Source organism: Spermophilus citellus (assembly GCF_964194105.1).
Source record: "Spermophilus citellus genome assembly, chromosome: 5".
Taxonomy (NCBI): domain Eukaryota; kingdom Metazoa; phylum Chordata; class Mammalia; order Rodentia; family Sciuridae; genus Spermophilus; species Spermophilus citellus.
This window is the reverse complement of record NC_138186.1, coordinates 140947722-140964415: the sequence shown is the minus strand read 5'-3', so window position 1 is coordinate 140964415 and position 16694 is coordinate 140947722. Positions and strand designations below refer to the sequence as shown.

Below are 16694 nucleotides of genomic sequence, written 5' to 3'. Positions count from 1 at the left end.
ATAGTGATAAGAAGACACGATTTGCCATTTTCACTGTTGGTAGTTGCACTGGTGATACACAAGCAATAGATACACAGAGTGCCTTGACGTGGATCCAACAGCAGCAGGAAACTGTACCGGGGTCATTTTATTTTTCATTCTCACACACTCAGAGATGAAAACACTCAAATTTCACTTAAGAATATCCTTAATGACACAGAAAAAGCTAACAATTCTATTGTCTTGATTCTTGAGTATCGATCGGTCTTTTGAATATTCGGTCTGATGCAACAGGAAGCGCACAGGAAAAAAACACAGTGAAGACCCTGCTGCATGCCACAATGCCGTGGTCCTCTCCAGGGAAAAGTTCTCGTAGGACTGCTTGAGTTGAACCCTCAACTAGCTCAATATCTCATGGAACATCGTTTATTTATATTTTTTCCACATTTTTTATTGGTGCATTATAGTTATTCATAATAAGGGGATCTGTTATGACATACTCACACCTGCACACAATATAACAATTTAATTTGGCCAGTATCACTTCCCAGAAGCTACCCCCTCCCTCCATACCTCCAGTCTGTAGGTCTCTTTCCTATACTGAGCTCCCTTTGATTTTCATGAGATCCGCCCCCAATCATTCTTTTCCTTTTTCCTCTCTAGCTTCTGCATATGAGAGAAAACATATGTCCCTCAACCTTCTGAGTTTGTCATATTCTGCTTAACATAATGGTCTCTCATTCTATCATGTAACATCATTTCTATCTGAAAGAATGACAGATAACATAAGGTTAGTCAGATATGTGTTTGGCAGAGACTCTTGCTCTTTTTTTTCTTTTTTTCCAGCACTGGGGATTGAACTCAGCATTGCTCTATCCCTGAGCTACACCCTTCTTATTTTTATTTTAAGACAAGGTCTCACTAAGTTGACCAGGCTGGTCTTGAACTGGTGATCCTCTGCTTCACCTCCTGTATCAACTAAGATTATAAGCGTACACCACCATTCCTGCCTGGCAAACATTTTTTGAAAATGAGCCAAATAATCCTGTTAGTTTTAAAAAAATAAATATGACCAGGGCAGTGGCACATGTGTTTAATTCCAGTAACTCAGGAGGCTGGGGCAGGAGGAATGCAAGTTCAAGGCCAGACTCAGCAATTTATGGAGACCCTATTTAAAATTACAAATTAAATTTGAGTATCTTAAATTGCTTTTTTTCCCAAGTATATCTTGTTCAATAAAACCCCAAAACTCATTTTGTGAAACACATTTTCTACTATTTTCTAAGTAAACATTTTACAGACAATTAAAAAAAAATTAGAAATTAAAAAAGGGTTTGGGGTGAAGCTCAGTGATAGAGCATTCCTAGATTCAATAACCAGTGTGGCAAAAAAAAAAAAATTAATAGATAAACATAAAAATAAATTAAAAATAATAATGTGACTTGAAAATGATAAAATTTGAGCTTTTTGGCCCTCGCGCGCGGCGTGCGGCAGGCTCGGTCTCCCTCCGGTGCCCCGCCCCGCTGGATCATTTGGGGTCGCGCGCCTCCGGCCGAGCCGCCGAGTCCGTGGCTTTGACTGACGCTGTAGTTGCGCATCCGGCCTGAGAAACTCTGTGAGAGTGCTCCCAGTCGGCTCCCGGAGTGATGCCTAGCGCATCCCAGGATTTAAAGTTTGATGCTTTGGAGAAGTCATCACCAGAAAGCAGAATTATGGAACAAAGAAAGAATGAATTGCATTATGAACATATGATTCCTTGTCAAGTTACTCCAGACCTAAATAAAGAGACAACTGTAGCATTTCTTCTAAAAGAATTGGATATTCTCAGAACAAGCAATAAAAAGCTTCAAGAAAAACTGGCTAAAGAGGATAAAGAACAGAGAAAATTAAAGCTTAAACTGGAACTCCAAGAGAAAGCAGCAGAAGCTAAAATTGCTGAAAAGGCAGCAGCTCTGGTTGAAGAAGTGTATTTTGCACAGAGGGAACGAGATGAAACTGTTATGTCTAGGCTGAAATTAGCCATTGAGGAGAGAGATGAAGCAATCACACGAGCCAAGCATTTGGAAATATCTCTAAAAGCGCTAGAAAATATTAACCCTGAAGAAAATGACATGACATTACAGGAATTACTGAACAGAATAAACAATGCCGACACAGGAATAGCTATTCAGAAGAATGGAGCTGTAATTGTGGATAGAATCTACAAGACCAAGGAATGTAAAAAGAGAATAACTGCCGAAGAAATGAATGCAGTGATACTAGAACGGGATGCTGCTTTGTCTCAGGTAACTATGCATGTATCTGAAAAAGCATATAATTACCATTTTCCCCTCTTTTTTATCCATTAAAGGGTGATTCTTGCCCAAATATTATTAATTCTCTTTAGTTTTTAGAGTTTATACTCATGATTAGATATATTAAAATATTTACATGATTTCCTTCTACCACTGTTCAAAATATGCATCCTCATTTCTTTATAAAATTTAATGCATCATCTTTTGTTAGTAAAATAAAACTTGTTTTATAACATGTTAAAAAAAATTAGAATTTTGAAAAACTTTTGTTTTGATTGGTTTGGTTTGGGATTAAATCAATGGGCCTTCTACCACTGAGTTATGTCCCCAGCCCTATTTGTTTATTTATTTACTAATTTAGGCAAGGGGGATTGATCCAAGGGGGGGGTTACCACTGACCTACATTTCTGCCCATTTCATATTTTATTTTGAGGCAGGGTCTTGCTAAATTGCTGAAGCTGACTTCCAACTTGCTATTCTCCTGCTTCAGATTCTTAGGTCACTGGAATTACACATTCAGATATTTTAATTGTTCTAATCTTGACACAATATATTGCTAAACTTCTGAGACTGGCCTTGAACTTATGATATTCCTGCCTCAGCCTCTACGTTCACTGGGATTACAAACATGTGCCACCACCAACTAGAATTTCAGAAAACGTTTTTTGTATCTACTGCTGTGAATTTGATTGCTTTCCAATGTGTAAAAACTTTTCTGATAAATTAGGTGGTGATATAACAAATGCAATGTTAATATATTCTAGAATGACATGTTTTAACATTTAGAAGATCTGGATAACTCTATAGATCAGTATTTTCCTAATGACCAATGAATGATCTTAAAAAAATTATACTTAGAAAAAAGAGCCATTGGAAGTGGAAGGCAGACCAGTGGTTTTTAATGTAACAGTATGAATAACTCTTTGACAGAATTTCAAAAAGTACATAACAATTAACTTTTAATAGACTACTAGTTATCACGTTTTGGTATAATATAAAAAAATAATATTCTTGGTTCTCTGAAAAAATTTAGAATCTATCTCTTTTTTCAAACCTAATACCTGTGTGAGACTTTCTTCATATACTAACCCAAAACAATATAGCACAATAGATCAAATCAGAAGCAGGTTGAAAATACATATGTGTTCATTTTTAAAAACATGATATACTACTTTATTTTTTTTGTTTTTGAAAACCTAGTTATTTTTCATAAAAATATTATGTTAAACTGTAATGGGTTTATTACTGTCATTTTGTAATAAATATTAAAATTTTCCTCATTTTCAGTTTCTTACTTGGTAAATATTAATAGATAGAACCCACATAATAAAAAGTGTCTGGGCTGGGCATAATAGCACATGCCTGTAATCCCAGTGACTGGGGAAGCTAAGCCAGGAGGATCAAGTTCAAAGCCAGCCTCAGCAACTTAGCGAAACCCTAAGCAATTTAACAAGACCCTCTCTCAAAATAATGCATTAAAAAAATAGAGCTGGGGTTGTCGCTCAATTGTTAAGTGCCACTGGGTTCCACCCCTGGTACCAAAAAAGGTCAAATAAAATTAAAATTGCTTGGATTCCTCAATACTTCTTGTTGTAAGGTGGCCCAAGATCATAAAAGTTGGAATTTTAAAACTATTCATTTAGTCATCTATTAATCTCCAAATGTTTATAGCTGTCTCTCTGTGCTTCAGGTATTCTCCTTTTCTTATACAAAACACGCTGCATGGGCTGGGGCTGTGGTTCAGAGGTAGAGCACTTGCCTACTATGTGTAAGGCACTGGGTTCGATCCTTAGCACCACATGAAAGTAAACAAGATAAAGGCCTTCTGCCCATCTGTAACTACAAAAGAAAATTATTAAAAAAAATCACACCCTGTACTTGCCACATTGTTCCATTTCAGAACATTTAGAACTCTCTTATTCTTCTGGCTACACATTATCTCCTTGTAAAAATTTACTGTAATTTTTCAACCAACACGTTATTGATGAATGTGTAAAGCAATTTATTTTTCATATAGACAATGCCACAGTGAATAATACTGACCTATATAATGTTACAACTGGATGTAGAAAAGTCCATAGGACAGAAATATAAATGTTGGTCAAGGATGAAGTGTGTTAGTAATTTTCATATATGCTGAAAATGTATAAACTCATGCACTTTAAAAAAAAGAGTAAGAAATATATCTCAACATTATAAAAATAAGTTATGTCAATGTTATAGTTGTGGTGAGATAAATGCAATGGAATTGAGTGCTAAGTATGTATACTTACGTGCAATTTACATGATTGGAGGCAAAACTTGAAATTTAAAAAAGTAAAATTAAATTGTAAAGTCTATTGTATTATGTAAGATGTAATGTTCAGTACCCTGCATGATGAACGTAATTTAGAAGTCATACATTTTTGGCATTTGTGTGGCATATGGTTGAAACAATTTAGCAACTTTGGTTGGAGGCCTTTAAGCAGCTGGCATTGACTGCATCAATGAACACGAGGTCCCAGCATATTAAAATTCCAATTTCATGGTGGCCAGTGGAGGGGGAGGATGCTTGTCATTACAGAAGTAAGATTTCAGAGCTGGTGGAGGTAGATTCCAGGCAAAATCCATTGTGGACAAGTAAGACAAGTTCTTGACTTTTTGCTTGGATTTTGTAGGGAAGCACTTGCAGTTCATAAATATGGGATCATAGTAACAAAATGAAGCATCTTATTCCTCTTTTATTTTGGGAGGTACTGAGACTTGAACCCAGGAGTGCTCTATCAAGGAGATGCATCCCCAGCCCTTTTTATTTTAAGACTAGATCTTGCAAAGTTTCTGAGGCTGGTCTTGAATTTGGGTTCCTTCTTTTTTGTTGTTGTTGTTGTTTAGTACTGGGGAAGAAACCCAGGGGCACTTAACTACTGAGCCACAGTCCCAGTCCCTTTTAGTATTTGTTTTGAGGCAGAGTTTTACTAAATTGCTTAGAGCCTTGCAAAGTTGCTGAGACTAGCTTTGAATTTATAATCCTCCTGCCTCAAGCTCCAGAGCTGTTGGAATTACAGACATGCACCACCATGCCTGGAATTTGGGTTCCTTGGCTATCTTGGTCTCCAGAATGGCTGGGATTACAGGCATGTACCACTGAGCCCTGTTGGGAAAAGATTTTTTTTTTCAAAAAAGATCTTAACCTTTTAAAGTAATTTTTTAAAATGATTGCAATGTTTAAATGTGTTCCCCAAAAGTTCTTGAATTGGAAACTTGACCCCTAAGTCATATGTTGATGGTACCTGGAGATGGGGGTCTCTGGGAGATCGTTAGATAGAATACTAGAGATAAGGCCCCTATGATGGCTTACAAAGAAGAATTTGAGCTAGAATGCTTGTTCTGACTCACTATGACGATACAGATAGAAGGCCCTCACCAGCTGTGAACACCTTCATATCGGCTTCTCTGTTTCCAAAACCATAAGCTACATAAACCTCTATTCTTTATAAATTACCCAACCTGTGGTACTCAGTTACGGCAATAGAAAATTCCAGACAACAGTCATAATCCTCAGTAACACCCTTCCCTACCTCAGATAACCATCACAATTTGGGGGAGTGCTTAATTATTTTTGCTCATTAAAAGGTGTTCCACATCTACCATTCTGTCTTCACGTGTCAACTTAAATAGCTTCCCCACTAGGAAATCTCCTATGGTTCCCTAAAATGCAACAAAATTCTTTTCCTTCACATCCCTATAGGACTTTGAAATTTCTCTATTGTAGCATATATTATGATATATTTTAATTGCTTGCTTATTGGCAATGTCCCCGCGGTATTTTACATCTAAAGAAAGCGAAGCTGTGACTTATTTTATGCTTTATTCCCAGAACTGAATCTAGCACCTGACATAAAGTAGATACTCCATTAATATTGGTTAAATTAATGAATAAATGGGACAATTTTGGCTAGAATATGGGGTCTGAGTGTCTAATCTTTTTTTCTTTTTTGGTACCAGGGATTGAACCAGGGGCACTTTACCATTGAGTTTCATCCCTAGTCCTTTTTAATTTTATTTATTTATTTATTTTGGTACTAAGGATTGAACCCCCAGGGGTGCTTGACAACTGAGCCACATCTTCAGCCCCCTGCTGCTTTTAATTTATATATGACAGCGGAATACATTACAATTCTTATTACACATATAGAGCAGAATTTTTCATATCTCTGGTTGTATACAAAATATATTCACACCAATTCATGTCTTTATACAAGTACTTTGGATAATAATGATCATTACATTCCACCATCATTTATAACCACATGCGCTCTCCCTTCCCCTCCAACCCCTCTGCCCTATCCTGAGTTCAACTATTCCTCCCTTAGTCCCGCTCCCTAACCCACTATGAATCAGCCTCCTTATATCAAAGAAAACATTTGGCATTTGTTTTTTTTTTGGGGGGGGGGAATTGGCCAATTTCACTTAGCATTATTTTCTCTAATTCCATCCATTTACCTGCAAATGCCATGATTTTATTCTCTTTTATTGCCTAGTAATAGTCAATTGTGTATATATGCTACATTTTTTTTATCCATTCATCTATTGAAGGGCATCTAGGTTGATAAATGGGCCAAGGACCTGAAGACACACTTCTCAGAAGATAATGTACAATCAATCAACAAATATATGAAAAGATGTTCATCATCACTAGCAATTAGAGAAATGCAAATCAAAACCACTCTAAGATTTCATTTCACTCCAGTCAGAATGGCAGCTATTATGCATACAAACAATAAGTGTTGGCAAGGATGTGGGGAAAAAGGCACACTCATACATTGCTGGTGGGACTGCAAATTGGTGTAGCCAATATGGAAAACAGTATGGAGATTCCTGGGAAAATTGGGAATGGAACCACCATTTGACCCAGCTATCTCCCAGTCCTTTCTATACTTTATTTGGAATCAGGATCTTGCTTAGTTGCTTAGGGCCTCACTAAGTTGGTAAGGCGGGCTTTGAATTTATCATCCTCCTGCTTCAGCCTCCAGAGCTGAGATTACCAGTGTTTGCCACTGTGCCACCGTCACTCCACCCCCTCCACCCCTTCCCCCCCCTTTTTTTTTTTTTAGTAGTCACCATTTATTAAGACTGTATTCTATGCACAATGTGAAGTGCTTGGCAAATGTAGTCATTAATCTCAGCTTTAAAAAATTCTGCAAGAGAGGTATTACTAAAATAATAAAAATTAAAATATTTAAGCAATTTATCCAAAGTCATACAGTGAATCAGAGAGCTAAAGATTCTACCTTGGTCTGACTGCAGATTCTGTGTTTTTTTTAAATTTTTAAATATTTTTTTATTTTTATATGACAGCAGAATGCATTACAATTCTTATTATAATTCTTATTTTGAAATAGGATCTCACTAAATTGCTTAGGGCTTGGCTAATTTGCTGAGGCTGGCCTTGAACTTGTGATCCTCCTGCCTTATCCTATAAATTACTGGGATTGCAGGCCTGTGTCACTGCCCCAGGCTCTGAAAATTTTAATTTAAAAATCTTGAGTGGGGCACAGTCGTCCACACCTATAATCCCAGCCTCTTGAGAGGCTAAGGCAGGAAGATTGCAAATTCAAGGCCATTCTAGGCAATTTAGTGAGACCTTGACTTAAAAAAGGGGGGGGGGAGGGGGGCTGAGGGTGTAACTCCATAAGAAAGCATCCCTGGGGTCAATCCTTACTACCAAAAAATTAAAAACAAATTAAATAAAAAATAAAAATCTCAATTATTTTAGCAACTACTTTAAGCAGTACTATCCTCACATTATCTGTTTTACTGTTTTTTATAAAATTTCTAGCAATACAAATACACATAGTATTTCCAGTGTAGATATACTATGGTTCAATATAGAGTAGAATGCTATTTTCTCTTCTGTTTTTTTTCTCCCTTCTCCAATGACTTTGTGCTATTTGCCTTACAGGCCATCAATAGCACCTTGGACCTAAGAGTAAGAATGAATTCTCCAAGAAGCAAAGGTTGGATCACGTGAGAAAATTAGCAGTCAATAAAGCCATATCATATACATAATGTAGCCTAGACAAAATGTGCTTTAATGGTACTGTTTTTTTTTTCCTTTTTCTTTTTCTTGATTCCTGTGTGTGTGTGTGTGTGTGTGTGTGTGTGTGTGTTGCTGAGGATTGAGCCCAGGGGTACCCTACCACAGAGCTACATCCCCAGCCCTTTTAATTCTTTATTTTGAGATAGGATTCTTGCTTAGTTCCTGAGGCTGGTCTCAAACTTATAATCTTCCTGCCTCAGCCTCCTGAGTTGCTAGGATTATAGGCATGTGCCACTGTGCTCTGCTTAATGGTACTGTTAAGGTACTATTTTCTATAGTTTGACTAAATTTGTTTTTTTTCTTTTCCTTGGTTTATAAACATTCTCAAGCTAAGAAAATAGACTTTCAGGGTGTAGGAAAACTTATCATTTTCTTTTAATTATCAAAAAACTTTTTAAGGCCAGGTGTGGTGATGCATACTTATAATCCCAGCTACTCAGGAGGCTGAGGCAGGAAGATGGCAAGTTTGAGGCCAGTCTGGGCATTTAGCAAGTCCCTATCCCAGAATAAAACTCAGAGGTCAAGCACTAGCCTTGTACAATGAGGCCCTGCATTCAATACTGCAGTAACAACCATAGCCACTTACCCTAAGTCAATTTATAAGGAGCAAGGATAAAGAGAGCAGGACTTTACTAAAGAACAGAACTCCTGAAGGCAGGTCGCCTCTGTTCCCTGCCAATCCTCATTGTTCTACAAGACCAGACCCTCGCTGTCGCCATCTGCAAGACTTCTCTCGCCCTCTCATTTAGCAAGACCTCATGACTCTGCTTTCTCTGCACCCTTCACTCTTTTCCCATATGTGACCGTGCCTGAGTGGTGTGTCTTCTGATAGAAAATGGGGTTCTTGGAGTTAGCCCTGGGTTTTCTCCTGCCACCTGGGACAGTGATTCATGTACATGATGTTTTCTAGAGGTTTGTTGAATGCCTGTGTCTCTCTTAACAGTGTCTTGCCCCTGCTTTCCATATGAAAATGTAATAGAGGGAACAAGGGTACTCAGTGTGAAGGAGAAAGCTAGATAAAACTCTTAAAAATACAGAAAAGTACCAGGTACAGTGGCACACACCTTTCCAGTGTAGACACTTGAGAGGCTGAGGCAGGAGGATCCCAAGTTTGAGCTTAGCCTTATCACTTTGTGAAACCCTGTATCATAATAAAAAGGGCTGAGGATGTAGCCCAGTGATAAGTGTGCCTGGGTTCAATTTCCAGTAATCCCCGCCTCTCAAAAAAGAAAAAAAAAAAAAAAAACAGAAATGTGCCATTTGTGGTGGTGCCTATAATCCTAGTGACTTGGGAGGCTGGGGTAGGAGGCTGGCAAGTTGGAGGCCAGCTTTTTAGCAACTTAGCAAGACCCTCAGTGACTTAGTGAGACCCTGTCTCAAAATAAAAAATGAAAAAGAATGGGGATGTGGTTCAGTAGCAAAGCACCCCTGGGTTCAATCCCCCAATACTGAAAGAAAAAAGAAAAAAACAGAAAAATTTCAGCAAGGATAAGAAGACTTACAAGAAGATAAAGATCATTCCAAGAATATTATGACTTAACTGTGGTTCAAGTCTTGACATGAACACTTAGAAGTTGATAATCTTGGGTGGATGATTTAGCTTCTCTAAATGTTAGCATATTCATCTGTAAGGGGGGGTTGAAAATTGTAGCTACATGCATTAGGAAGAATTATAAGGCTGTTCCCAATATTCCCCAATGAGTGTGTACCCTCTGTGTAATCCCTTCTCTCTGTGGGAGAGATCTATTGCAGTTTTACTCTGTGACAAAGGTGAAGGGATTTTACAGATGTGATGAAGGTTCCTAATCATTTGACTTTGAATTTATAAAAGGGTGATTAGTGTGAGTGGACCTGACCTAATCAGGCAAGCTCTCTAAAGCAGGTCGCAGGCTTCCCTGAAGGGAGTCATTTCAAGGGAGAGAGATTATCCTGCTGGAGTTTGAGAAACAAAGTGGTATGTTTTGAGACACCTGTGGATAGGATTACATGGCAAGAGCTGCAGGATCCTTTAGGTCCAGAGAGCAGGAAGCCCCCATGTGATAGTCCACCATTGGAAATGGAGTTTCACAACAACTCTGTAGCTTGAAACAAGACTCCAAATCTCCCCCGACCCCCACCCCAACATTCTTTTCTCTTTTTGCAGTCCTAGGGATTGAACCCAGGGCTAGGCAAGTGCTCTACCACTGAGTCACATCCCCAATCCTGAGTCACTGTGATTACAGGTGTGTTTCATCATGCCCAACAAGGACTCCAAACCTCAAAGGAGACCTTGTCTGCACCTTGACGGACACTGTGTGTGATACTAAGCAGAGCTTCTACAGAGCTGAGCTCTGGTCTGAACCCTGACAATGGAGGCTGTGAGAAAGAAAATTGTGTGCTGCTTTGGGCAGATATCTGTTATATAGCAGAACATAACAATGCACTATCTATTTTCCCTATCAGGAAAATTTATAATTAATAAGCATTTATTCTAGCTAATGTTATTGAAAGAAGCAGAATTTACTGGAACAAAATTTGTTATGTCATAAAATTGAAGGAAAACTTCAATGATTGGTACTTGAGGATCCTAGGAATAAGGGCAACATTGAGGTTGTCATTCAGAAAGTTCAGTGTGTGCTCTCGGAAATAGTTCACCTACACCATTCTTGCCACTTTCTCCATGAATCAAATTCTCTCGACAGAGTCTAGTTGGCCTTATTGTCATCCTTGTCAGGAAGCTTGAGAATGGAGGGGCCCTGCAATCCCACAGAGGGAGAAAGGGAGTTCCCGAAAGGGAAAGTGTGATTCTATCATTGAGAGGAGAGGAAAGAGATTTGGGGTGGGCACACACAAACAAAATCACCCTGCTGGCTCCTAGAGCTAATTCAGAAAAGACATGAAGCCAGGTGCAGTGGCACACACCTGTAATCCCTCAACTTGGGAGGCTGAAGCAGGAGGACTACAAGTTTGAAGCCAGCAATATAAGATCCTGTCTCAAAATTTAAAAAATAATGAAAAAGGATTAGGGATGTAGCTCAGTGATTAATCCCCCTCCCCCCCCCCACTTCCCACCTGAGTTCAATTCCCAGTATATTAAAAAACAAAAGAAAATACATGAGATAGTAAATGCAAAAAATAAAAAGCAGTTTTTGGCACATGGTAATCACTCAGCAAATTTTAGATAGCAAAATAGAAACCTCTGGTTCTGAAGATAAAGAGACAAATTCCATCCTGATGAGGGCAAAACTTCCCTAACACTCAGGAAGACAGGCTTAAGTGCCTGTTGCTACCTAGATGACTTATAATTAAGAAGTTATCAGAGGTTAGGAAGTTATAGATTTCCCAATGCTATCCACACCACTGTTTGTTGCTATGTACTCAAGCCAACCAACCATGAGATAGACTCCTCCAGGTTCCAGTGGACCAGGGTGGAAGCCCCCTGTGAGTGGCTATTCCTCTTCATCCAGGACTCTTAATGGTGGGTACATAGTTCTCACTGTAAATACACTGGGTGTACTGAGGCCAGGTCGTTCATGTTTGAATCATGGTTTTAAATTTGAAATTTTAGAAAACCCATAATATCTGGCCTACTCACAAGTGGCTTTATCTCTAAAACTGACAATATCTTTCAGTTCCTGGTATTGGATAATGTATTTGTGAGTTTTCCATTTTTTTTTTTTTTGCTTTCTGGTGCTGGGGGATGGAACCAAGGGCCTTGTGCATGCTAGGTAAGCACTGCACTCTACCATTGATGTATACCTCAGTCCCTTGCTGTTTTTTTTTTTTTTTTTTTTTTTTTTGGAAAGTGAGGTTATTTCCCAGCTGTGTTGCCAGCTGTCGTTGGTCAATACATCCATTTTGGGGAAGGCCTATCTGTCAGGTGGTATCATTCCTGGCCTGGAACATCCTTGACGGCTGGGGTTAATGTCCATTCTGTTCTGTTCTACTCCCCGAGGATTTATTGAGCTCCCATTACGTGCAATGAACTGTATTAAGTGCTTTGATAGATTAAAAAATGAATAGATAAGACAGAGCTTCTGACCTTAGGGTATTTTATTATCTTAAAAGAGAGACAAACGTTATGAGAACCAGACACAATACAAAGCAGGATATGACAGGTGCTAAAATAGTTACAAAGACAGAAGCAAACTTTACATTTCAAATGTGGCTACCTGCAGTTTTTTTTTTTTTTTTTTTTTGGTTAAGGTAAAATTTGTGCCCTTCCTGATTGTATGTCCCTCTAGGAATAGGAAACATTCTACTCATTTTTTTATTCCCAGTGCCTAGAACAGTCCCTGGTCCTTAATATGGACAAGTAAATGTGAGTCTAAAGATTGTTTAAATGTGGTAAAGCAGACACATAAAATGTTGTTTTGACCATTTTTATTTTCCTTTCTTTTTTTGGTACTAGGGATTAAACCCTGGGGCACTCAACCACTGAGCCACATCCCCTATTTTGTATTTTATTTACAGTCAGAGTCTCACTGAGTTGCTTAGGGCCTTGCAAAGTTGCTCAGGCTGACTTTGACCTCATGATCCTCCTGCCTCCCAAGCCAGGAGTCCTGTGTAACCACACCTGGCAGTGTTTTGACCATTCTTTTGTGTGTTTATGTGTGTGTGTGTGTGTGTGTATGTGTGTTGCTAGGGATTAAACCCAGGGCCCTGTGCATGTGAGGCAAGCACTCTACCAACTTAGCTATATCCCCAGGCCTTGATCATTTTAAATGTGTACTTCAGTGTCAAAGAAGTAAATTTGTATTATTGTGCATAATCCACCTATAAATTTTTTTCCATCTTGCAAAATCATTTTTTATTAAATAATGATTCCTTATTCCTCCCTCCTCCTAGCCACTGAAAACCACCCTTCTATTTTCTGTCTCTATAAAGTTGCCTCTTCTAGGTACCTCACTTAAGTGAAATAGCATAGTATTTGTCCTTTTGCAATTGGCTTATTTCACTTAGCATATTGTCTTAAAGGTTATAGAATGGGCCAGAATTTCCTTCCTTTTTAAGGCTGATTTTTATTGTACGTGACAGTCACACAAGTACATGCATAACATGCACCACCTTTTGTTTACTCTTTTGTATTAGTCAGCTTTTTGTTGCTGTTACAAAATACCTGAGAAAATCAACTCAGAGAAGGAACAATTTGTTCTGGTTCATGATTTCAGAGATTTAGTCCATAGTTGCTTGACTCCATTACTATGGCCTGTGGTTAGGCAAAAGTCATGTCAGGGAGCATGTGGTCCATCAAAGCTGCTCAGCTCATGGTGATTAGAAGCAGAGGAGAGAGAGGAAGGGTCTGGGGTCAAGATACATCTTTCCAGAGCATGTCCCCAGTGGCCAACTTGCTCCAACTGGGCCCCAGTTTCCACCACCTCCCAGTAGTCCATTAGACTATGAACCCATTAATGAAGTAATCCATTCAGGAGATCAGAATCCCCGTGATCCAAACACTTCCCCTAAGTTCCTTTCTCTGAACATTTCTCTGAATAAGCATTCAACAGGTGAGCTTTTGGGGGACTCTCTAGATCAAAACCAGAGCACCATTCATCCATGTATGGACACTTGGGTTGTTGCCATCTTTTGACCATGATAGATACTGCTGATACAAACATGGATATACAAATTATCTGTCTGAGTGAGCTAGAAATGTTGATAGGCCAAGGCAGGAGAGAGCATTTTATATGTAGGAAATTTTTAAAAAGCAAAAACCGATGACAGTGCCCTGGGCTGCTGTATATGGCTTACTCCTAAGAGTGGCCTGGGGGAAGATAGAAAGGTCAGTCTGTCCTTGAAGGGCACTAACAGCCATACCCAAGAGAAATTTTTTTTGTCAAATTGGGACAAACCATTTAGGGGTCAGGGTAGGTGAGTAACATTACTGACTTGGTACTCCAGGAGGATAATTGTAGTAGCAAAGATGTAGTTATAAATATGGGGTAATCGTCCTGGCAGGAGACAAAGTAGGGCAATGGCAGAGGAAATAGTAAAAGGAGGGAGGCAGGGAGTAGACATGTCATAGAGGTACAGTCGATGGAATCTGTTGACTAACTGGATGTGGGTGGCAGGAAGGGAAGTAGTTAAATCTGCCTGAGAGCATGGCGACATTATAAACTGAGATGAGAGATGCAGGAGGAAGAAGCAGCAAGCAAAAACGAGAGTTACTATTTATTGGGCTCTTATGTGTTTGGTACCTCACTATATTATCTCATTGAATATTGATAATGACCCAGTAAAATGGGGATTATGGTATATAGGAAGAAACTCAGTTTATGTAGATGAAGCTGTCTAATGTACAGTTCAGTGGTAGAATTGAGATTTACCACCACAATATTCCGTTGTCTTCAAATACATAGAATATCCATATGGATTTGTTTCTCTCTCTGTCTCTCTCTTTGTACTGGGGATTGAACTCAGGGACACTTTATCACCAAGCCACAGCTCTTTTTATTTTTTTTTAATTTTGAGATAGGGTCTTCCTAAGTTGCTTAGTGCTTTCCTAAATTGCTGAGGCTGTCCTTGAATTTGTGACTCTCCTGCCTCACTCAGCCTCCTGAGTCACTGGGATTATAGGCATATGCCACCAAGCCAAGCAAAACCATATTCAGCTAGATTTATCTCTTAAGAAGTTGGAAATTGCACAAGCCTCAGCGGCTTGGGAAGTTGAGGCAGGAGGATTAAGAGTTCAAAGCCAGCCTCAGCAAAAGCGAGATGTTAAGCAACTCAGTGAGACCCTGTCTCTAAATAAAATACAAAATAGGGCTGGGGATGTGGCTCAGTGGTCAAGTGCCCCTGATTTCAATCCCCAGCATCCCCCACAAAAAAGAGAAGTTGGAAATCCAATTCTTGAGATCCATTTGAATGCTTGCAATGAAAGTGTAGTCCAGTTCTTTACCAAAGGGTGAGTTCAAGGGGTGCTGGAAAAGTACGTGAGTTCACTCAGAAGAAAATGGAATGTCAGAAGGGAAGATCAGAATTCAGTTACAGAAACACACTATATAAGTTCAAGGAACTCTAGCCAATTGGATGGATGGATGGATGGATACATGGATAGATGGACAGATGGATGGACAGACAGATGCAAGGATATTTATTAGGGGACCCACTTGATTATGAAAACTCAGAAGTCCCATAAAGACCATCTCTAAACTGTAGACCCTGGAGTTCTGGGTCACGGCTCGGTTCAAGTTGAAAGGCCTCAATACCAGCCAATGGTGTAACTCTCAGCCAGAGGCCCAAGGCTTGAGAGAGGCTGTGTGTGGGGTCTACGATCTGGAGTACAAAGATTGGAGAGCCTATAGTTCTGATGTCCACAGGCAAAAGAGAAGGGTCGACCATGTTCCAGGAGAGGCAGGAAGTGGCCATTTTGTTCTATCCAGGCCCCCCCACCCCCGTTGATTGGGTGGTACCCACCACGTTGAGAGTGGATCTTCCCCACTCAGTCCTCCCAGACTCTATGTCATTCTCCTCTGGAAACACGCTGACCAACACACTCAGAAGTACTTCTTTACCTGCTCTCTCAGTAATTCTTAATCCAGTCAAAAATTAACTACCAAACACATATTTATCAGGAGAGAGAGAAAAAGGTGGGGGGAGGGCTGGCTGAGGGACCAGAGAGCCATCAGAACAGGGAAGTGACAGGAAAGCTGCCTGAGAAGACAGTTTCAAGAAAGGGAGGAGTCGGCACCGTGAAATGCTTCTAGAATCTGAAGTAGGAAGTGGACTGTGGCCACTAGGTTGGGCATTTAGGAAGCCATCAGAGACTTGCCACAGAGCAAAAGACACAGCTCAAGGTCCATGCACTGAGAAGTGATTTAGAAAGTCGGGAAAGAAAGAAAGGGCTTGTGAGCTCCTGGTTCAAGAAAACTGGAAGCAAAGGAAATTATGGTTCAGTATTCAGAGGGATGTGGGATTCAGTAACTGTGATTGTATTTTTCCGTTCTTTTCTTTTTTTTCTTAGAATTTTGACAATCAGAGCATGTTTTGGGGGCTTTGGAGAAAAAGTCAGTGGAGAAAAGCAGACTGAAAATATTGGGAGGCTGAGGAAAATTGATGGAGGACGAGAGAGTACGATCCAGAACACACTTAAAAGCATAGCCTGGGAGAAGAGGAAAGGATATCCTTTTCCTGAAGATGGAAGAGAAAGAGCTTAGAAGCTAAAGGGAAGAGTTGGAGAAACGTATGTGGAAATGGAGGCCACCTTGTAAGGCTATGGTGGCCTCAGGTGGAGGCTGGCCTGGAGATTAGTAAACAGCTAGTTTGACTGAAGAAGAGGGAAAGAAGTAGGCTTAAATGAATAGTTTATCTAGTTTTACTGAGGGTTCCTCTGAGTTAGTATTGTTTGTAGTGAAGCCAATCAA

At 39.5% G+C, this 16694-nt stretch overlaps 1 protein-coding gene across 1 annotated transcript; it reads left to right on the top strand.

Annotated features, from left to right (window-relative positions):
• Nucleotides 1-1538: 1538 nt before the first annotated feature.
• Nucleotides 1539-16487, top strand: LOC308649505 (mirror-image polydactyly gene 1 protein homolog; the record flags this gene model as incomplete). The annotated part of the gene is made up of 3 exons (XM_081295039.1): nucleotides 1539-2264; nucleotides 15490-15650; nucleotides 16295-16487. The coding sequence occupies exons 1-3, from the start codon at nucleotides 1626-1628 to the stop codon at nucleotides 16485-16487; spliced, it is 993 nt and encodes a 330-aa protein (XP_081151165.1). The 5' UTR covers nucleotides 1539-1625.
• Nucleotides 16488-16694: the final 207 nt, after the last annotated feature.